Source organism: Ziziphus jujuba, chromosome 2 (genome assembly GCF_031755915.1).
Source record: "Ziziphus jujuba cultivar Dongzao chromosome 2, ASM3175591v1".
Lineage (NCBI taxonomy): Eukaryota > Viridiplantae > Streptophyta > Magnoliopsida > Rosales > Rhamnaceae > Ziziphus > Ziziphus jujuba.
This window is the reverse complement of record NC_083380.1, coordinates 14,880,462-14,904,078: the sequence shown is the minus strand read 5'-3', so window position 1 is coordinate 14,904,078 and position 23,617 is coordinate 14,880,462. Positions and strand designations below refer to the sequence as shown.

The 23,617-nt window shown below is 30.4% G+C and overlaps 1 protein-coding gene and 1 long non-coding RNA gene across 3 annotated transcripts; one reads left to right on the top strand and one right to left on the bottom strand.

Annotated features, from left to right (window-relative positions):
- Positions 1-470: 470 nt before the first annotated feature.
- LOC107418725 (loganic acid O-methyltransferase-like) lies at positions 471-2,858 on the bottom strand. The gene is made up of 3 exons (XM_016027430.4): positions 2,777-2,858; positions 1,634-2,290; positions 471-947 (listed from the first exon to the last, which is right to left on the bottom strand). The coding sequence occupies exons 1-3, from the start codon at positions 2,846-2,848 to the stop codon at positions 621-623; spliced, it is 1,056 nt and encodes a 351-aa protein (XP_015882916.3). The 5' UTR covers positions 2,849-2,858; the 3' UTR covers positions 471-620.
- Positions 2,859-8,251: 5,393 nt separating this feature from the next.
- Positions 8,252-10,420, top strand: LOC125422410 (uncharacterized). 2 transcript variants are annotated; one of them, XR_007241030.2, is made up of 3 exons: positions 8,252-8,622; positions 9,294-9,534; positions 10,152-10,420. It is a non-coding gene; the product is annotated as an uncharacterized LOC125422410 (long non-coding RNA). The 2 variants fall into 2 exon arrangements; XR_007241029.2 differs by having other exon boundaries at positions 8,252-8,629.
- Positions 10,421-23,617: the final 13,197 nt, after the last annotated feature.

Below are 23,617 nucleotides of genomic sequence, written 5' to 3'. Positions count from 1 at the left end.
TTAAACTACTGATAAGAATCAATACATAATGTTTAAATGGATAAAGTCTGAAATTTGGAATAAATTTTACAATAAATACAAATTTTTTTAGATAGGTTGATACGGTAGGGGGCAGGCAATTATCCATTTCATTAGTTCATTTAAGTAAATCAATTAATTAGTTATTTAAATTTAATTTTTGGAAATGGTTTTTAGGAGACATTTAGTTAATAAAAACGGTTGTTTCCTTAAGCATGATTTAAGTTTGAATTGCTCCATCTCCAATATAAAGATAACTTAAAAAAAAAATGTATTAGATAAATTAATGCACACTATGTATTGAATAATTTCTCATTATGGGACTACTAGGAAATTCATATGTAATAACAATAGAGTTTATTCAAATTCAGAGAAGACAATTTAATACTAATTGCACCACACACTTTTATTTATTGCCTTCAACTTTCTAAACATATTATAAGCTGGAGTCCTTTTTCATGTCCTCTTCAGCTTGAAAGCTTCAGGCTGAATCAGGCTGGACTGGAATATATAGCTTTCATGAACTCGAAATCATAAAAATACAATCGTACTAATATTAAAGAACTTGTATCTCTTTATTCATCCCTCGAAACCCACATTTTCTAAATTGCTTTACGTTGGAGTAGAACAAATAGAGAGACATTTGTTTCCTCAGGATCAATGATAGAGAACGAATCTTCAAATCTCTTGCATAATAGATCAAACAGCTCGTCCAAAATCTCAGGTCCAAAATGTTTCTCTATCAGTGGTTCTAAGAAAGCTCGGAGTACAGACGAGAAGGCCATAGGTGATGGCTTTTCCAAAGGTAAGGCCTCCATTATTTCTATGCTGAAACATCCATTTCGATCCATAATTTCTTCCACTTGTTCAAAAGTTGCATTGTATTGTGGGTGGTTAAAACTGTCTATTTTCTCTTCACTTATAATACCCTGTTTCAGGAAATTAGCAGCATAGAAATATTAGGAGAGTTAGGCATTTTTCAAACATAAAATGAAAAAGGGGGGAAAAAAACAAATCTTAAAATAAGATGATCTACCACTTTTATAGACATTAGAAAGACATGATTAGACGAAACAACCAACAACAAAAAAAAAAAAAAAAAAAAAAAAGGAAAAAAAAAACCATTAAATGTTTAAATGATGCTAAAATCCAAAAGACTCTTCCTTTTCTCCGAATAGTTTGCCTAGGTTATATAAAGTAACTTAATGAAAAAGCAAGCATTATGCATGCTTTTATTGGGTAGCAATTTGCAGATTAAATTCACCAAATATGATAATAGATATATTAAAATAGTTTACATGTATTACCTGAAGTTTAAAGTTTTCTCTAATTATAAATTAGACTTACCAAATATAGTAATAGATATATTAAAATAGTTTATATGTATTACCTGAAGTTTAAAGTTTTCTCTAATTACAAATTGGACCTTAATCATGTAAACATAGGAGACACGACACTTGCCATATTTGTTTGGAGAGAATATTAGCTCCAGATAATTAATTATCCTAAAAAAAATTTTTTTTGGAATTTATGAAAGAAGGTAATCATAACTAAGGTCCAATTTATCAAGAATTTATGAAGGAAGATGATCAAAATTCATATAAATATTCCTTACTCTTTTGGCCATGTCCAAGAGGCAAAGCCCAAGAAGTTCAGTTGTCTTGTTGAGAAGAACTCGAGAATGAGGGGTTCCATTAGGGCAAGCAGGAAGGACAAGAGCCATCATACCCCCATGCAAAATCTCATGAGCTCTAGCATGAAGAAACCTCTGCATGTCCTTGTAAAATTGAGCCTCATAAGATTTTCGAACTTCGATCGCGGAGTTCGGGTAGTGAATCCTCCCTTTGTTCCAAGCAGGAGAGGTCTTGTCCAACAACTCTTTTGGGATTATTGAAAGCCATTGAGCAGCAAAGGAAGAGTGGACAAAATGCAGAGAAGAAGCCGGGAATAGTCGATCATGGAAAGAACCCGGCACGCCTGTCGCGTAGTATCTCCTTTCCGGAGGAAGCGTGGTGAAAAGCTGGTTGAAATCATTGGAGGCATGATCGTTAAAGAAGACTTGGAACTCGGGAAGAAGGTCAGCGAGTCCTTGGCTTTTATACTTGAGCTCCACGGAATCAACTATGTTTTGGACGGCGAGGAATGTGTTCGGTCCAACTGAGCAACCCAAATCGGCCACTCGAAAGGCGTTTGATGAAGGAAACTTGCTGAGATCAAGCTTCTCAGCAATTCCCTTGTTGATCAGTTCTGTGGCGAGCTCAACTCCTTTTCTCTGCAAATACACAACCTTGTATATCAAACTAACAAATTATACATACTACACGCATCAAAACTCCTACGTATCATCGCGTGTAAATCCATCAATAATGAAGGAAAGAAGTCAGATCTTACACATGCATAAATATAGTAAACATAGGGAGCATTTGAGATCCTCTGTCCCATTTTCTTATTCAATCAGCGATATAATGCCATCCCTTATTTAAAAAAGCATACTGTTTGACATAGTTTTTCAAGTGAGACGGCACGTTATATAACTGGTGGAACAGGATATTGAGGACAAAAGATTTTAATTGAAATGGAGAAATTAAAGTACAAATAATTTATTCTAAAAGTTTAAATTCATAAAAGAGTCAGCATAATTATATATATATATATATATCATGTTAACAAATTATAATACAAAAAAAGTTATGGAAATTAAGAATTTATTGATTCATGATTTTTGAAAGACTATAAGAAACTAGTGAAAGAGATGTACCTGAAAGGTGGAGTTTCTGCTGTAGCTATGGAGACCAGATCCACCAATCATTGGAATTGCTAGTTCTGCCATCTCTCTCTCTCTCTCTAATAGATATGTATGGTTTCTTTGAATGATGAAGAAGAAGAAGAAGTAGCTTGATACCCGAAGTCAATGGCCATCTAGCTATATATGCATTCAAATAGGATAAGAGGATATATATGTATATAGAATAATATTTTACTAGGCGATGTATCACATTGTCAGACAGCCCATTGATCACATATAATTCATCCATAAATTACATATTATTAATTTTTTGTCGAACAAAATAATGTATTTGACGCACCTAGTAGAAAACAACTATATATATGTATTTTTCACGTCTTCTTCTTCTTTTGTTTTCTTTTTTTGCAATACTATTATTCTATTTTATATTCATATATAAAGTACATAATATATACAATGGTATAAAAAGCTTCTTATTGTAAGCTTCACTTGTCATTTGACCCCCCCCCCCCCCCCAAAAAAAAAAAAAAGATATGATTTTTCTAATGTTTTTCATCTGTATTTCTCCATCTCTGCGCTAATAATCTTGTTGATCTTTTATTCAATATGAAACAAACATTCAACATTAAAAAATTTAAGATTTGGCTTTATGGGTTAACCAATATGTTTTTTCATATTGAATGAAACATGAATAATAATATTAAAGCAAAATAAAGAAAATCGAAAAAGAAATCACGTTTTTTTTTTTTTTTTTTTTTTTGGGGGGATATATGACCTCATGTAAAACTCACAATAAGCATTTAAAGTTTACAATAAGAAGGTTTCTATAGCAAAACTCATATTATTAAATACTAATTCTCATTACTTGTCAAAAGTAAAAAATAATAATAATAACATTAATATATCATATAACCCAAACTTCCAATTGGCATGGTATCATTCATTTCGAGTAATGCCACTCGGAATCAGAATCTTTTGTCCCATATGTCTATCCTATTTATGTTCCACTAATGGTATGATGTTATTTAAAAAGCAGTACTAAGAAATAGACGAAAAAAAAGAAAAAGAGAAATAATTGTATTTTAAATAAGGAGACAATATATTGTGATTGGAAATGAGAACACAAACGTTGAACAGAATATATAAATAAAACTCAACTAAAACGAGTTATTAAAAAAAAAAATCCGAGACCTTACTTGGGGTCGGGTATTATTATTAAATTCATTTCTCTCTCTATTTTTTTCTTCTTAACAAGTTTCTTCTTATTATTAGTACGATAGCATTTCAAAATTATGGAGTAGATGACATGCATTTTTTATTTTTTATTTTATTCTTTTATCACAACAGGAATGAAAAAATTGATTATTCAAAAAAACAAATTGCATTTGATTAAGTCCAAAATTAGATCTATCGGTAGAATTGAGATTTTTTTTTTTTTAACCCTTTTTCTGTCCTACTAGAAAAAAAATCCCATTTCATTTTCCATTGTTATTTTTTTAACCTCATTCCTTTTATCTTTTTGTTAATGTTTTTAAATAAAATGGTACAATATCATTGCGGAATATGAATACTAACAAAAGAAAAAAAGAGAGAGAGAGAAAGAGAACAAAAAAGGCCAATCCCTGTCAATGGAGAAATCCGTTAGCGTTGGTAGAGTGGCCGTAGAAATGTTGAGCCCAATCATTTTGCTAAAGGAAAAAATTAATTTTAAAAAATGTTTATTTGCAACTATTATTAACCATTATCTGTGGATCCATACATCATATAGTAATTTTTATAGTTATTTAATAGCAATTTCAATAGTGAACACTACAAAAAAACAAGCAACGCCTACAATTTTCTTAATGTCACTAGAAAAATTGTCACTGAAGGCCTAGCAATTGCGACAATTTGTTTATTGTCACAGTATCATACTGCATCAGTGATAAAAAAAATTTCTGTCACAATATCATCCTCTTTAGTGACAATTTTCATCTTGTCACATAATTTTGTCACTGTGGGCCTAAAAAATTATGGCGCCAAGTTTCCCTCCTTTATTTTCAAAAAGATTGTGATAAATTTTTGGCTTTGTCACCCAAAATGCTGAAGTTGACTGGCCAACCAACATTAGTTACAAGAAAAAAATTGTCAGTATGTGGATTAAAACCAAAACGCAGCGTTTTCACATCCATAACCTCATTTAAGTCCAAATTAGTGTGTTTTTGAGTAATGTAGGATCCTAGAATTTTTTGTAAGTGTCATTTCCCTCTTCACTTATACACACCCTGTTAGGACCCGTCCAAAATTCCTCACCGGAACCCTAGACAAGCCCTGATCCCAGGGAAACCCTACCGGACCCTCCAATGGAAAATCCGACAGAACCTCCCCTAAGGGTTGGACTTTTCACAAATTTCCTGCACTGAAAACACACTTCTATATCGTCCCCTTATTCCTCCCACATTACTACAATTTGATTCCACAAATTTACAGTATTCCCAATGAATAACAGTAACTCAGTGCATAATTAATACATAAATGTCCGAGACAGTATACAGAGCTTCATGAATTACTATTAAACATAGAATACAACAAGAGTGAAAGAAGTATTACAACTGCAATAAATGAAGGCAAAGGTACTTCTCGAACTAAGACAGTGATGAAGATCAAGTCCGCTCCGGATGAATACCGACCAAACCTGGTACCTAGAGGAACGGAATTTAAAAATATGAGATGTTAATCATCTCAGTGAGTGACCCTATCTACTGTACAATTATAATACCACGATAATTAAGTAGATAAATAATAATTAATTGGAAATAATATTTTCTCTCAAAACCCTTACAATTCTCTCGGTTGGAAAAGTTCTACTTTTAAAACATTTTCACGAAACCCTTTATTCGTATTCCCCGAAAACTAATGCATCAATTTATTCAACTAAATATCAAATAAAATATACTAAGTCAAGCATCCAAAATTTATAACTAAAAGAAATTAATTTATTGAATAATTAAGTAAAGGGAAAATTAAACCAATTTAAAATTCCCATTCAATAAATACTAAAAACAGTATTAATTATATTCTTAATTCCAATATAATTTCAAAATATTTGTTTTAAAATCCCAGTTCTGAAAATCACTTGATGCACCCACTATATACCAGTGGTGCTAACAGTACCCAATGTCCCAAGGTACCGCCAGACAGGAGGTTATAGAGAGAAATTGGCATACGGTCGCGTGGCATCCCACCGCGCCACTGCAAATAGGTGTCCCAGCCATGGAGGGGCGGCTTACCCTCATCCGATGGCAAACACAGGACAACCCCATAAATCACCTGCGCACTACTCACACCCAACTACGCGCTAATCACATCCATGTGCACACTAATCACATCCATATATCAGAACACCAGTACGTGTATGGTGCATCTAAAAATCATAAATTAATGCATCTCAAAATCTCAAATTTTCCATAAACATACCGGCTTTATTCCATCCAATTAAACCCGTAAATTTTCCACAATTTCTTTATAATCATCGTCATAAATTCCATGATTTTCAAATCCACCAACTCCCAAATCCACCAATTTAAATATTCAAATTTTTTTTTCCAATGGCATAAATATTTTTGAAATATAATAAATTAAATTACATAATATTCCATGGGCATACTTATAAAAATTGAAGTCACCAACATAAACAAATATTTTCCTTGAAATATTTGAAAATCAAATCATGCCTAAAATAATGTTAGAACCACAAGAATTTCATATATAATTGAATTCCACAATCCTCAATACCATAAAATAATTTTCACATGGCATAAATTTATATAATGCATATTTTCTTTAATCAAAATAAATCCACCAATAATTTCCACAATAAATCAATTAAATATTTGACACATAGAATATAAACTTCAAATATTCAATTCACACAAAATATTCACAAATTTAATTCCCGAAATTAATTTGAAGGTGGGTCACTCACCTTAAGCACGTATATCAATCAAAATTCTCCGCAGGATCGACTCCACTACCCGCACGTGCACCTAAAACATCCACAATACACCAAACCAAATATATTAATATTTTAATCGGATAACTCCCAAATGGGTACCCGGGGAGCGAACACAAACGACAACCAAAGTTGACGAGTAATATACCGAATCGAAGCTTGAGCGACGATGATTACAAATCCGGTCTTACTTCCGGGAGATCGGACCGGTGGTGGCCGGAATCTCATCGGAAAGCTTTCGGGGCTTAACTCTTCGATTCTCTCAATTCGTCATGAATTGGAGGAAAAGTACCCCCGATTTGGATTCAGGGGGTCGGAATCAGTGGAAAGGAACCGGCGGTGCAACTGGGTACTCATCGGAACAGTGATTTTTGGCGAGCCACTACGGTCACCGGCAACCGTCGCCGGCGGTGGCCGATGGCTGAGATTTTTTGGGGGTTTTGTAGATCAAGGGGAGAGGGTTCCAACGGGATCGGCGGTGAGGCAAATGGAGGCCGGACGGCGAAGAAATCAGGGTTTAAAGGTTTTCGGCGCCTCACCGGAAAATGCTCCGATCCCGACGTGTCGGAGGTCAGGTGGCCGTGAAATTTGGTGGGCTGGCCGGAAATGAGGAGGTGGTGAGGGGTGGCTGGCGCGTGTGGCCTGAAAGGTGTCAAACGGCGGTGGCCGGCGGTGGAGGGGAAAAATCACCGTCGAGCTTCGCCGGCTCGATCTGGGCTCGTCCGGCGACCGGCGGTCATAAGATTTTGGGGTTTGGCAGGAAATGGGGAGGCGCTCCCATCTGACCAGCGCGTGTAGCAAGGATCGGCCGGAAAATTTAATAATTCCGGCGGCCGGTCGTTTATCTCTCTCCTTCTCTCTCTTTCTCTCTCCTCCCCGTCGTTTTTGCCAAATAAAAGCCACCATGGGTGACACTGTTCATCCACGTGGACCAATAAGGTTTTGACATGTGGCGTTACTGTACACTTAAGCCAGATATAATAAAATATTACGGTATCCGGCAAACTTCACACGTCTATAACTTTTTAACCAGATGTCCGATTTAAGCGTACTGCTAGTCTATGAACTCGTATCGATGAGTACTTTACAACCATATAAAAGTCAAAGCAAATTATAAAATGATAAAAAGTCAACTCCCGGTACCTTTTGGACAGTTTGCACCACGACTTGTTTTGCCCATAACTTTCAAACCGTAGCTCCGTTTTCGACGTGCTACTAGTCTACGAACTCGGGGCATCATGCACTTCGTCACGGTACCCTGGTCAACTAGAAATTTTAACTGGAACAAAAAGTCAACTTTTGACCCACTCGGTCAATGGTCAACCTCGGTCAACGTGCACGAATTCCGATGTGGTTTGGGACGGGGTGTTACATACCCACCCACACAAACATAAACCTTCTCTAATTTCCCTTCCCCAAGGTCTCCGTATGAAACCCAAAGATCAAAATCAGCTTCCATAAAATCACTCACCTACTCAAGTAGCTAACCCCCTCAGTCCAATGTGCAATAGAAAACAATGGTGGAATCGTCTTCGCAACTACATTAGAGGCCCAGAACCTTGAAGAAGATCTCCAAACTCTTAAGCATTATCGCTCCAACATCGAACGCTAATCTAACTAGGGAATTTTTTTTCTTTTAAGTCTCTCAAAAACTTTGCCCCTGCCCTCAATCGAGTCTCTCACGGCCTATACAGAGGAGTACCAGACGTTCCTCGTCGATGGCTTATGCCGAATCCTCGAAGCCCTCGTAGACTTCAATGGGTTTTCGATGGAATCCATCAATGGAATCGTTTCTTTGACTAGTAGTGCGAACTCAGAAGATGTACGGGGCGAGAAAGTTGATGAATTGCCTAACCCTGCCTGGGAGGTATTGGGTAATTGAAATTCCACATGTTTTTGCTATTTTCTGCATGGATTTGCCCTTTTCTGTGTGTTATACAAATTTTTTCTGGTTTGCATATTGCTGGTAGATGTAAATTTTCTGGTAATTGAAATTCCACCTGTTAATGGATTTGCATATTGCTGCTGTTTTTGGCTTTCTGAAATCTTATAAGCTTTATTAGATTAATGAAATTGATTTATATTCCTCTGCTATTCTATAGAGAGTCTTTTGTGTTGCATTTTTTTTTTTTTTTTTTGGTTGGTGTGTGTGTGTGTTTGTGTGTGTGCGGGGGTGGGGGGGTGGGCTGGTGGTGGGTGGGTGACGAACTCTTCTACTGGGTTTGATGTGTGTTTATTCATATAGAGTTCCTACATCAATTATAAGAAAAGTCTAGTTGTTAACCTAGCGAGATCAAAATCTTCAAATATATAATTTGCATTGCTCTGTTATTTATTTATTTTTGTATGAATTGTGGAACTATTTCATTGTTGGCAAGGAAAATATGTTCGTGTGTGTGTGTGTGTGTGTGTGTACGTATGGAGAACATTGTCGAGCTTGCACTTTTCAAACTTTTATTCATTTGGTCTTCCTGAAATATTGAAATTGAAATGTGGTATTGGCCAAGGTATATAGGCATAAAATATATAATAATGCAGGTGAGGTGTGGATGTGATGAGGTTAACCCCAAAAACTGCATGAGCCTTGAAGGCCAAAGAATGAAAGACACAAGATAGGAGTGGTACTGCTGGCCGACCCACCATGGTGCTATCTTCTATCTTATTTCACTTTTAATATTCAAAGTACCACACGTTGTATGCATATGTGGATGCTAGATCACTCTATGATGCAGATTTATCTAACAGCATGCTTTGCAGAGATGAGCATAGATATTGTTAGGTAAGAATAAATTCGGGAACACTTGTCTCCTATCTGTTTTCTATTATTTTGAAGACTTCTTGTTCACATATTCATCCTTTCCATGTTTTACATTTGCATTTCTGATGCAAATCTGCATATCATTCCTGACATGATAGTCATTAAAGACGAGAAAGTTTTCAGGTTTGCATTTGTGATGTAATTGTAATTAAATTTTTATTTTACTTTATTTGATGATTAATGGGTCCTATACTACTTTGCTTTCTAATACTTCTTTCAGATTAATATATTCCCTTTTGTGGATCACAATCTGGAACTCTATTACTATGTTGATTTGGATATTTTAAGGATTTCTGGTAATATAGACTTAACATGTGATATAATGTTTTAGTACAATAAAAGATTTTCTATATTTGTTTATTCCTGTTTGTCTCTAACATTATTGGAGCACATTTTTCATTTTTTTTTTCCCTTACTTCGGGTTAAACTTTTTGGCTGAGACTATGATATATAATCTCATTTCCTTTTCTATCCATTGGAAATCTATAAGACATCACTTTATGGTAGTTGCCCAGTTTCACATAACCATTTCACATTGTCTTTTATGTTTATTATTATTATTCATTTTAATCATTTAGGTATTTATCTACTGCATATTTGGGAATGTGGGGCTCTTTGTCTGTTAAAAGAAGCTCATGTGGTACTTTCAGAGGATAGAAGGCATTCAAGGAGAATGCTGCAGCATTACAACATCAAGAAGGTTTAGAGGCTAACGAAGCACCATCTCCTTTATTTTTTTCCTCATTTTAGTTTAAGCTTATTGTACTTAGGCATTTTGTTTGGTGTACTTAGTAGTGCAATTTTAATGTAAAAGATATTTGGCGGTAATAATAGATTATTTGTTGTATGTAAATTGCATCATTTCAAATTTTGAAAAGAAAATCATGTAGTGCCAATCATAAAAAGTAACAATGTGAAAATTGTGGCATATCATGTAAAATATCACAGATTAACAGTGTCAATTTCAATATGTAACAGGATTAAATTGTGTCAAGACTAGTGTTGTCACAAATAAATTTGTTGTGTTGAATATCAAAATGGTCACAAAAACAACAGTGACAATATTATGTAACTAAATTACCAGATTTGACAAGATCGTAAATTGCAATTAGTGACAATATACCATTTACTGTGACAATTATTTGGACCCATATAGTGACATTTTTAATGTAGCTAATGCAATATAAAATACTGACAATGTATTTTTTTGTCACAAATAAGTATACTTTCAGTGACAACCACATTAGTGACACGTATAAATGCATTAGCATCACATTTTTTATGACAAAGCTGTGACACTGGTTCGTTGTTACTATATATGAAATTGTGACAAAAAAGGGGCATACACTGACAAAAATGAGCTGTAAGTGTTGCCCCTTTTTCTTGTAGTGGAATATAGAGTACTATTATGTATAGTATATAATTTAAAAGCATTGATATTTATATTGTATAAATATATACACTTTATTAGGTAAAGGAAATTAATATTTTTTAAAAAATATTATTTGTCATCACTATTAACCATTATCAATAAAATTTATATGTCATATGACAATCTAAATGATTACTTAATAGCATTTCTGTGGTCAATATGAATTATTATCTATGTGGTAAAAAATTTTACAATATTATTATTTATGTTATATAAATTTATAACCAATTCAAAAATTATTCTCTAATGACATTGTGTAAAAATTCTATTAAAAATGATTAATTAATTACACCTAAAAATTGAATTTTTTAAAAAAAGTGTTGCTTTCAAATAAAACTTACAATATTTGATGGAACCTCTATAAGTTAACGCCATCTAGATCACATTAATTTGCCTTTCATTATAAGCATTACTATAGGAGCAACTTTTTTTAAAAAAATGTTTATATAACTTATATAACATGTTAGTTAATTTTATGATTTATAATTCCATTAAAATACTCTAAAAAGAATTGACTATTCCCTATTTGAATTTAATATACAAATTCAATGCATAGTTAAGTACAACCAATTAATTATCAATTAAGGTACTATTAATCATTATCAGAGTTATAAACAGCACAGCTCATAGTTTGACTTGATATTTGTTTTGATGTTCGGTGGCAGCAAGAAAGTCATCAGCAATCTCTGTTTCTCTCACTTATTATTTTTTTACTTTTATTGAAAAGTATTACCACAGAGTCTATTGAGTAATATAGCCAAATACGTAAGTAATACAAAAAAAATATTTTATTACAATTTTTATAACTTCTCAATTACTTCATCAGATAAGACCAGCACCAAAAAAAAAAAAAAAAAAAAAAAAAAAAAAGGGAAAAGAGGACAGCAATCAAACTCATATTTCAACTACTTTTTATCTTTGTTTTGATTGTTGGTGGCAGAAGAAAGGCAACAGCGATCTCTGTCTCTCTCACTTATTATTGTTATTATTTGTTATTGAAAGTATTAATATAAAGTCTATTACAGTATTAAGTAATAGAGCCAAATACAGAATATATATATATATTATAAGAATTTTTATGTAAATTTTAAATTATTTCAACAGATAAGACCAAAAAAAAAAATAAAAAAAAGAAAAAAACGAAAGAAAACAAAAGAAGAAGAAAAGAAAAATACTGCTACTGTTTGATTGCATGATTAAGATAAAAATACAGAACTTTTCATTCCAAAGCAAAGCGAGGAGCGTATAGAATAAAAGTAATTACTGGATTGTGTCACAGTTAAATTATTTCTATTCTAAAAAGTTTAAGTAAAAGATGATTCATCATTTCTTTTATATTTGATTATTTTAGGTTCTTTTATATTTTTTTTAATGTTTTATGGAGTTATTAAGTTTTAAAGATAGAACCTTAAGAATTTTTAACTGATAAATTATTTTTTTTTCAAAAATTTAACTAATGAGAGATAAATTATCACTTTTTTTATTAAAAAATCTATTTCAAACAGATTATAATGATTAATGGACTATGTAAGGTAACAAATTGATGCACACACTTTTTTCTTGATTAGTACGAGGAAAAATAATATTAGAAATATCAAATTAATATACTAAGATGTGTATTAAATGTTATGTATTATTATTTGATTGGTATATATTTATTTTCACTTATTGTTTTATGGGTTTACTTATTATAATTATGTTATAATAATAGAGTGATGCTATAGGTACTATCTAATTTACTAATATATTTGTTAAATATATTTATTATTATTTTGATTGGTTAATATATTAATATAATATATAAATGGATATTATTTTCATTAAAATATATATAGAGCCTAACATAACTCTCAAAAATTAGTTTTTATAACACAAAAATAATCACATCTAAAACAAAAATAATCTTAAAAATTAATATTTACAGTTTCAAATTGCACCTTTTTCATGTCATCAATCAAAACTTTCTTTCTTAGAGACAATCAAATGTGGAAAAATTACTGTTTTTTTTTTTAAATAATAATTTTAAAATTAAATTTTCATGTCACAAATCAATAGGAAAAGTTATATGTCAACCGTAAACCAAATCTTACAGATTGCTATTGATCTTGTCTTCAATTCTATAATTTTTATTAATTAAAGTCATTATCATAAAGTCTAATTTCATGCTGCATGTTAGACAAGGCTTTAGTTGTAAGTCGCAAGCTGCAACTGAGTTTTTAATGGGTGGTTTCCAGGAATTATTAATGCATGCTCCAAAGCCACGAGTCCCACGACCCAACTAATTGGGTGATAACGATGTCTAGGGATGAGGATCGATGAATTAACGCATGCATGACGACAATTACTTTACTGTTAAATTCGAACCTCCTTTTGATAATAACTTTCACCGTTTCGAACTTTTTGGGATAACCTTCGCTGTTTTCGAACTTGAAGGAGGAAATTTTCTAAGTGAGGCATATCTGAAAAGTCAGACATCAAATAAAATAAATTATTATAAATGATAAAAAAATTTGAAGGAGAAAATTAATTTATTGTATATATCTTCAAAGTCTGATGTTGTCTCCCTCAATTGAAATGTCATAATATTTTCGTATATATAAAGAAAGTTTCAGATCAAATCTTGGATGATTTTGTGATAAAAAAAAATTATATATATATATATTGCTTATTTATCATATATATATATATATTTGATTAAGCCAGTGGGGTTTAATTAATTTATTTTATTTTTCATGTGATTTATATTATGTTAAATAATAATCATATCTGCAGTCATAATTCCATGGACATATACTACTATTGGCCGTGGCGGCTCTTGAAAAAAGAGGGAAGTCAAAATTATTATTGATGAAACAACGGTCTGACATCTTTAAAATTGCATTAGTAACTATTGGGTTAAAATTAATTTTATTATGCTATGTTTCATTTGTAAAATTTTATCATCTAGATTTTTAATTTTTAAATTTACAAATTGATTTAATTCTAAGTTTTGATCAAATAGATTGATAATAGTTCTTTTTTTTTTTATTGGTTAACACCTTAATTTCTTTTCTTACAGACTATGACGTAAGTTTCTGTGCAAAATTAATACAAATTTATTTAGTATAGTTTGTAAGTTTCTGTGCAAAATTAATACAAATTTATTTAGTTACAATTAAAAGTTAAACTAATTTATAACAAATTCAAAACTTAAAAGATTATATTTTTTACGTTTAAAAGTTAAAAGTCTAATTTACAAAATCTTATAAATTAAAGGTATTAAAGTTAAATTAACCATTAATTATTTTATTTTCAATGATGTATTGAGCTTTAACACTGTATTTTTTTGGATCTGGACATCCATTTGTCATTAGTAATTTCAATTAGAGAGACGATGTTGCATCTTGTCTATTAATATTTTACTCTTCTAGATTATTTTTTATTTGAGTCCATGTATACTTTTGGTCATCCATTTGAGATAGTGTTTTTATCAGCTTTGATAGACGTATTAAATACTCTATTTATTTCTTTTTCTTTTTCTTTTGAAACGTTATAATACTCTTCTAGATGGATTTAAATTTTGGTGCATACAATTTTTTTAAAAAAAAGATTAAGAAAACAGAATAATATAACAATTTTTATTTTTATTTTTATAATTCATTGATTTGTACTCAAGACTTTATATATGAATTGAAAGAGTGTAGACATTATCACTAGAATATCTCTATATCAACTAAAATAATAGTATATAAAGAATATCAATTAAACTTAGTGTTTTAAATTTATCAAATTGTTGTTAAAAAAATGTTAATGTTCTTCCTTCTTTTTTTTTTTTTTTTTTCAAATAAAGAAATGGGACTAAAGTGAAGATAATATAATATCGGAAGACAGAGAATCACTCAAAATCATATTGTCAATGTGAAGAAGATATAATTATCGCTACTATTCCACTATGCCATCTCTCTAAAGATTTTATTCTTGCTACATTTTTTGGGAACTAAATAAAATATTGTGTCTCTTGACCTGATCAAACTCGAGATTTATTTTATGTGGTTTTATTATTGGATCAAGATTATGAATAACGTCTTATGTTAAGTCTTATGCTAATTTGAAGTACTAATTTATAACTTTTAAAAAAACTTTAAAATATATTGTAAAGAAAAAAATTTATATTGATTCAATTGATTAATTATTTAATTTATAATTAAAAGTTATAAATTTAAAATATAAAAATGGAAGAAAATTTTGTAAACGTTAAATAAAATCACCTTGAAAAAACACCTAATTAATAATGTCGGTGGTTAATATGACAGTCTCATTATGAATGTTTAGTTTATTCTTAGTTTGGGTCTTCAGAACCTCAATCACATCATGCTTGACATGTTCTTTTTTTTTTTTTTTTTTTTAATAAAAAATGGGACCAAAATGAAGATAATATAATATCGGAAGACAGAGAATCACTCAAAATCATATTGCCAATGTGAAGAAGATATAATTATCGCTACTATTCCACTATGCCATCTCTAAAGATTTTATTCTTGCTACATTTTGATGTGATTCCGTCCAAATCCGTTCAACCAATAATTCGCTAGGGTGTTGATCCGACATGGATAAAGACCGGACCAATCACAAGAGTTCAAATTAAGAGATTTAAGGACAATCTGGGAGCATTTATATAGGGGATAATCAATTCTCAACAGAGCTTATCCATACTAAAAGATACAAAGTCTATTCTAAGCATCCAAGTGGTGGAACCCGATACGAATCCGGATAGCGATTTTGGTGCAAATATGGACACCGAGCAACATGAAATGGTTCCAAATCTTTATGAATTCAATACATATGTCTAAGAGGATATGGAATCAAGTCAAGCCAGCTTCAAAGGCATTCAAAAAGGGGTTGTACGGACAGCTTCAAATTTGGCCTGTTTTTGTTATATTTTATGCTGTCTTTATTGTATTTTATGGAATTGGCTTTTTCTCTTTCATCCAAGCAAGGGCAACATGTGGGACTCCATAATAAGCTTATTTGGCGTCCTAAAAAGCATATAGAAGCTGATTTGGAGCTCAAAGAGGTTAAAGATTGGTCAAAGTCAACTTAGTCAAAAAGCTAGTATTTTAATTTCTTAATTTGATTCTACTTTTTGTTTTAGGAAATTAGTCTTTTATTTTGATTTTTATTTATTTATTTTCTAGAAAAATAAGTTTAGGAAAGTTATTATTTTAGTATTTCAATTGTAAATTAATTAATTTCTAATTCAAAATAAATGAATTAATTAATCCAAATTAGTTTAGGAAATTAGAAAAAATTAGGCACTTTCCTTTTCTCTACTTTCTTTTTCTCCACACTTTTAGTTCGGTTTTGAATTAATTTTTTTTAGGATTTTTGCTTTGTAATCTTAGCCTATTTAAAGGCTTATTTTCAATGAGAAATCAAGCTTGAATTTTATACAGAAAATTATTTGTGAGATTGAATTCTTTTTATTTTTTTGAACACCTAAAACACAATTAGTGAATAAGTGTTTTAGTTTGACTTATCAATAGGTCTTCCATCAACTATTGTGGCGTCTTCATTATATACCAAGGTTTCTAATCACAAGTTGGTTAAGGGTTAAGGTAACCATTAGAACTTGAACATAAGTAGATCCGGATTAATATAATACAGGTTTAGGAGCAGATCGTCCTAAATTTATATCACATTTTTTGGGAACTAAACAAAATATTGTGTCTCTTGACTGGTCAAACTCAAGATTTATTTTATGTGGTTTTAGTATTGGATCAAGATTATGATTAACGTGTTATGTTAATTTGAAGTTCTAATTTATAACTTTTTAAAAAATTAATTAATTCTTTAAAATATATTGTAAAGAAAAACAATTATGAAGTAAGATTGATTCAATTGATTAATCATTTTAAATTTATAATTAAAAATTAAAAATTTATTTTATTTATTTTTAATTTATAATTATAAATTATAAATTAAAATTTTGCAAATGATAAAAAAAAAAAAAAATCGCCTCGAAAAACCCCTAATTAATAATGTCGGTGATTAATAAGAAAGTTCCAATCTCGTTATGAATGTTTAGTTTATTCTTAGTTTTGGTCTTCTTCAGAACCCCAGTCCCATCAGAACCGTGCTTGACATGTTCTAGAATTATTGGGGCTCTTTTGGCAGAAATAAAGTTAAAAAGAAATACCTTTTTTTCCTTTGTGAATTTTTATATTTTTATATGTATATATATATATATATATTGAAAAAAATAAATTTTATTGATATATGATAATTAATAAATATAATTTTAAATTTTATTTTATGTGATGTAAAATTGAAAAAGAAATCTTTATATTAGTTTTGATATTAAAAATTTGATTTGAACTAAATTATATATATAATTAGTCTTTAATATGAAGATTAACATTAGTATTTTTTTTTAATTATTAGATCATATAAAATATTGAAATTTAAAATTATATTTATTAATCATCAGTTCTAACATAATTTATTTTTCTTAAATAGAACTTTAATATGTTATTAAATTCATATAAAATTACTTTTAAATTTTAAATTTTAGTTATTAATGTGATTTTAAGGTTAATAAAAAAAATCTAACGTTAAAACCATTAATGGCTCTTATGTAAGCCTGACTATATATAATGCTATTTATCACCTTTAGTGATCCATTATTGTAGATTCTAAGCCTGATATGACAAATTTAATTGATTAATACTAAATGTTCACTTTTCCATATGTAATATAATACATATATATATATATATATATAATTTTCCTATAAAGAGTACCAAATTCATTTTATAAGATAAGAATATAACGTCGAATATCATTTTGGAAATGTCAATTTTACTCTAAAACAAACTCTCTATCATACAACAAAATGGACCTATCTATTTTAAGGCAAAACTAACCATTTTAAAATGATGTTTGTTACTATAAAGTGAAACCGATGTGTTCTATCACATTTTATAAAATGATGTTTGCGTTCGAAATATTTTTGAGCTCGATTAAGTTTCTTTTTCTTCTTCGTGTTCTAAGGTGTTGTAATTTTTGGTTGTCATTTTAATAAGGTGGCTTAACCCTATTTTGAAAATCCTGTATGGATGAGACTATGAAGCAATTTCAACAAAGCTTGATTGAGCTTGAAATTGAGGCATAGCATCTCCTGTTAGCTCGACACCAGGTCAGTCACTTTTGGAAACTGCTCTCGCAAATCTGTTTGTTTCAAATGATTGTGATTTTTGGCAAAGCTATTTTGGAATTTTGGCAAACCTGGTGCGGGCTGGATGCAAACGGGAATCCAGTTTGCTCACGAGCGGGAAGGGCAGAAGGGGGGCAAAATTTCACACGTGAGCGTCAACTTTGATCTGGGTCGATCTTGCCAGATGTACACATCCAACAGGTGCTATTTTTATTACATTTTTAGTCCGCATGGTTTCTATGCAGTCAGTCCCTATTTTAGACTCCCTGTATATATATATATATATATATATATAAAGCATGGATTTTCTTTGAAATTCCAAATGATTTTCATGTGAAATTGTGGTCAAGACGATGGTTATAATTTTAATTTTAAAAATAAATTTAAATTCTAACTGTGACTATTATAAGTAGTGACAAATATCTTTACTCAGGTAGGGTCAAGAAAATGTTAGGTACCTTATTTTTAGAAAAAACTTCAACCTTCATTAATAGAACATCAATCATTGTACCGATACTGAGTGGCTGCATTCAGTGAAGCAAATATCGCCGACATCGACGAAAAGTTGCCGATAATGTCGATTGTCGACCACCTCCAACACTGAAAGGGGGGAGAAAGAGTTTCCGTCATGGGTGCCATCGGAATATCGCCGGAATCGACAGGTTTCGACTGGAAACGCAGAAGTCGGTTGGAATTTCATTTTTTGGGTGAATATGGTGGAAAATCGGTATAGAAATCGATGGGAAGTCGTCGGGTGTCGGTGGAATTTTCGGGTAGATGTCGGCCGGCGTGTGTGTGGCTATGATTCTGAGATCTGATCTGGTTTTTTTGTATTTCTATGTTGTGATTTGTGAATTTGTTTCCCTGTGATGTGACTTGTGAATCACAAAACAAAAGGAAATAAAAAAAAAATGCAAAAGCACAAACAAAGAGAAGAGAAGAGAAGAGGAGAGGAAGGGGGAAGACCAGAAGAGGAAGGAAGGGGGATGGCAGAGAGAGGAGAGGAAGGATCTGGAAGGAAAAAAAATATTTTTTAATTGATTTTTTAATTTTTTAAAAATAAATTAATTTGTTTTATTTAATAATTAGAAGAGAAGAGAAGAGTAGAGGAAGGGGGAAGACCAAAAGAAGAAGGAAGGGGGACGGGACAGAGAGGAGAGGAAAGGATGTAGAAGAAAAAAGAAAAAAAATTAATTTTTTAATTTTTTTAAAATAAATTCATTTGTTTTATTAAATAACTATATTGTTTTTTATACTTTTCAATAATATTGCAAAGGAAAATTTACATTGAGTAGGATATTGAAAAAGAAAGAAAAAAAAACTAATAATTAATTTTATTGATTCAGAAAGAAATTGGGTTATAGAAAATCTTGTCAAAAAATTTTCAATTATGAAAATTTACATGTTAATAATAAACTGAAAAGATAAAACAATTAGGATAAAAAAAATTACGAGAGAATTAAAGGGAGGAATAAAATGTAATGTCTATTGTTATATTCATGAAATATCGAAATATGATCATCAATTTGAAAAACCAAAGAGTTCTTTTTTATATTGATAATGTATTATGATTTATATTTAAAAAATTTTTATATTTTAATATTATCTGTTAAATTATTCTACATTTTGATATTAAATAACATTATAGTTTATTCATTTATAATAATTTATAATATTTATGGACTATTTTATTATTATTGTATTCTAATTATTGTATTTTTATATTATTTTACTATATTAATTATCTTATATGTCAAAATTTGTATTCTAAATTAAAAATTTATAGTTTCCGTAACTTTATCGATATTTCTATCGATAATGACATTTCTATCAGCATTTTTATAAATTTATATTTTCGATATTTTTATCAACATTGATATTTTCATCACTAGCTGCATTTACGAAAAAAACATCAAGAGCATAAGGCGATTGCAATGCTTGCAAGCAGATGGTATACATGTACATATATATATATATATATATGTATATACAAATATCAATTAATGGAGTCACAGAGCAGACAATTTTGAACGATTGATGTTAAATATTAATGAAGCAATTTTGAAAAGACTATTATTATTATTATTTTGAAACAGAAAAGACTGCTTGAAGCACTGATAATTGTGATCCTGTATTTACATCATATTATAAATTGGATATGCTGTAGGAAAAAAATATCACAAATTGGATATACACTCGTATTAAGTATCATCATTTAAGGCGGGTTTTATTATAGGGATTATCATGCATCGTATTTTTATTTTATTTATTTTTCCTTGGGTAATAGAATCCTGCATTGTGTTGGATTATTACAATTCTAATACAATTATTAGACTAATTAAATGGTCTTCTACTTACACGACCAAAATCTTCTTTACACTATAAAATTTTCCATTGATATTTGCTTGGTGTCTTACAACAAAATATTAATACCTGTTTGGTGCCCACTGTCATATAGCCGAACATTTGAAGTTACTGGGTTAATATGATTGTAAAGAATTTGAAAATTATAGGCCAATGAGAACTGAAAAATATTGTGTGAAAAAAAAAAAAAAACAAAAAAACAAACAAACAAACATATTCTAGTCGTGCAAAAAGAATCAATAAATTTGGACATGATTTAAAACAAAATAGCCCAGTTTGTTATGCTGCATATGGAACAGCCACAACCATTCAGATTTTCTGGTGTTGTTGGTTCGGCCCACTTTCTAAGCCCAAAATCTACAACAAGTTTCTCATGGGGTTTCTTTTAGGCCTAAAATGGTGGCCCTTCCAAAATTGGATAGACACTTTTTTTTTTTTTTTAATGGTAAAATGTGTAATTCTAGAGTAATTAATTTTTTAACTAAAATTTTGGTACTGAGTGATTTTACATTATGATTTATGATATTATTAATTTAATAATTAATAAACTACCATAGCATTAATTATCAAAATTTTGATTATTAAATTTGGTACTTGTCTGGTAAAAATTAACCAAGACAGTACGTTATTGTTTTTTTAATTTTCTTTTTTGCTGAAAATCTTCCATTGTAGCTGAAGATAATTAATTAACATGGTTATGAAATATTATAGAAGAGTCATCTCAAAGGACTTGCAATGATATATACCTTATAATGCATTTTTTGTTTCTCCAAAGTACTACTAAAACACATGGTTTATTCATCTTAAAAAAAATTAGTAATAATAAAGCACATGGCTTATGATTAATAAGAAAGAAAACTTATTAATATACCTAATAAAGCACAACATATTTTGCAGCATCTCTATCATAAACAAATCCACATCTTTAAATTGGTTCTACATCTTTTGTTTGTCTAAATCACTAAAACCACATTAACAAAATGTTCCTTTACCAGTCCCTCTATCTCAGTTGTTTATATTTGCGTTTAAGTAAAACAAATAGACTGCTTTCTATCTTTAGCTCAAAGATGGATACTAATTCTTCTCATTTCTTGAAAAATAAATCAAACAACTCTTCTAAAATCTCATAACCAAGATGTTGTGTTATCATGCCCTCCGAGCTAGCTCTAACGGTAGATGATATCGTTTTGGGATTCGGCTTCTCTTGAGGTAGGCTCTTCATTATTTCTATACTAAAACATCCATTTCGTTTCACAATTGCTTCCACTTGTTGTAAAGATGCATGGAAAGTTGGTATGTTAAAAGAGTCAACTTTTTCTTCACTTATCATACCCTGGAATCTCATGGAAACGAGAAACATGAACATATGTGTATGTGCCAGCTTAAGTAGCATATCTTAAGCAGTGTGTCTATTATAGGCACTGCTATTATATTTTCTATTTTGCAGAATTACAGATTTGATTTTATTGATGGCTGTATTTGGAGGTTAGTAGTTTTACATAATAATTGTTAATATCAAATGAAATTTAACTATGTATGTTTATTATCTGCAGTGTATTTAACTTTAACAATTGCTATTAGATCCACATACATAATCAATTTTGAATTGTGTAATTTGTTACTCTATACCTATATATGCATGATCTATTATTGTATATATATATGCATCGACCATTGGTCATTAATCTAAGTATATATATATATATATATATATATATATATATGTTGTTTATATATATATATACATAACATATATATATATATATATATGTTGTTTATTTTTATTTTTCTCTTCTCTTAATTATTGGAAACTATGTTATATGTTCTGTGAAATTCTATGAGTTATCTGTGAAATAATTCTGCTTTTGTTTCCATAAAAAAATAATTATTTCTGATACATTCATGACTTGGATATTGTAGAATCATATTTGTGTATGGAATGAATATTTTCTAAACCCCTATTTTTTATCTGAAATACACAAATCATGTAAAAACCCATTAAAACCCATGTATGATCAAGTTGATTATTTATTATTTTTGGGTTGAAATTGTTCAAAATTGGACCTGGATTATGCTTGCTGGTCATCGAACGATTAGATTGCCACTGGAATGGTTAGAAATAGTGACTAGAAAGGCTGTTTTCAATTAGGTAGAAAACTAGGTTGCATGACCCGTTGAGGTAGAACTGGGTCAACTTATGCACCCAAGTGGTTTTAGAAGGTGACCCCAAACGACATGGCGTTTGGCAGTGCCGACATCATCAATGTTGATGTCAGCATGACATCATACGACATGTTGGTGATGCTGACATTAGCATGATGACATCAGCATGACATGTATGCTGATATCATTATGATGTCATATGACACATCATGGGTAAGCTTGTTGATGCTAGCATGCAGTTGCTAATGTCAACATGATGATGTTAGCAGACCCTTTTATTTTTTTAAAAACATGTGATGACATAAGCATGCCTCGTCATCATTCTAATGTCAGTATAAAAAATTCTTTATTAATCATCACTTTAATTAATTAATTTATTTATTTATTTTGTTTCTTTTTTTTTGGTTGATAAATTAAAAAAAAATTCTATTTCAATTTTTTGAATTAAAATACTATGGTCAGAATTAAATAGTGTTAGCTTTCTAAGGCTTTGTGTCTAGTTGGTATAATAGTGTGTGATTTTAGGTACTTACCTATCGTGGAACTTATTTTGCCTATATTATGCATGCTAATGTAATATGTATTGACATTGTAAATAGAATTTTAGGTTCTTACCTCTCGTAAGACCTAATTTATCTAGTTTATCGGTGTCAATACAATATTGACATAGTGGATAGGATGTTCTTGTATTTACCTATTTTATGAAATTGCCAGTATGTTAATTATCTCTCACTAGTTAACCAGAATCGATACAAATAATTAGACTACTTTGTCAGTGATCTTAATTACTCTGTATGATGCTTGGAATTATAGTAAAAGTTGATTAAATGCCATGAATTACAGATTCTAAGTTAACTTATCGGTGATTCAGTTCAATGCATTTGATCGTGGTT

What these genes read in the sequence shown, in the direction of transcription:
- LOC107418725 (XM_016027430.4), bottom strand. Translation starts at nt 2,848, where the DNA reads ATGGCAGAACTAGCAATTCCAATGATTGGTGGATCTGGTCTCCATAGC. An exon ending in GCAGAAACTCCACCTTTCAG is followed by an intron (nt 2,291 to 2,776) that starts GTACATCTCTTT and finishes GTGTATTTGCAG; the next exon opens with AGAAAAGGAGTTGAGCTCGC. An exon ending in TCTTGGACATGGCCAAAAGA is followed by an intron (nt 948 to 1,633) that starts GTAAGGAATATT and finishes TTCCTGAAACAG; the next exon opens with GGTATTATAAGTGAAGAGAA.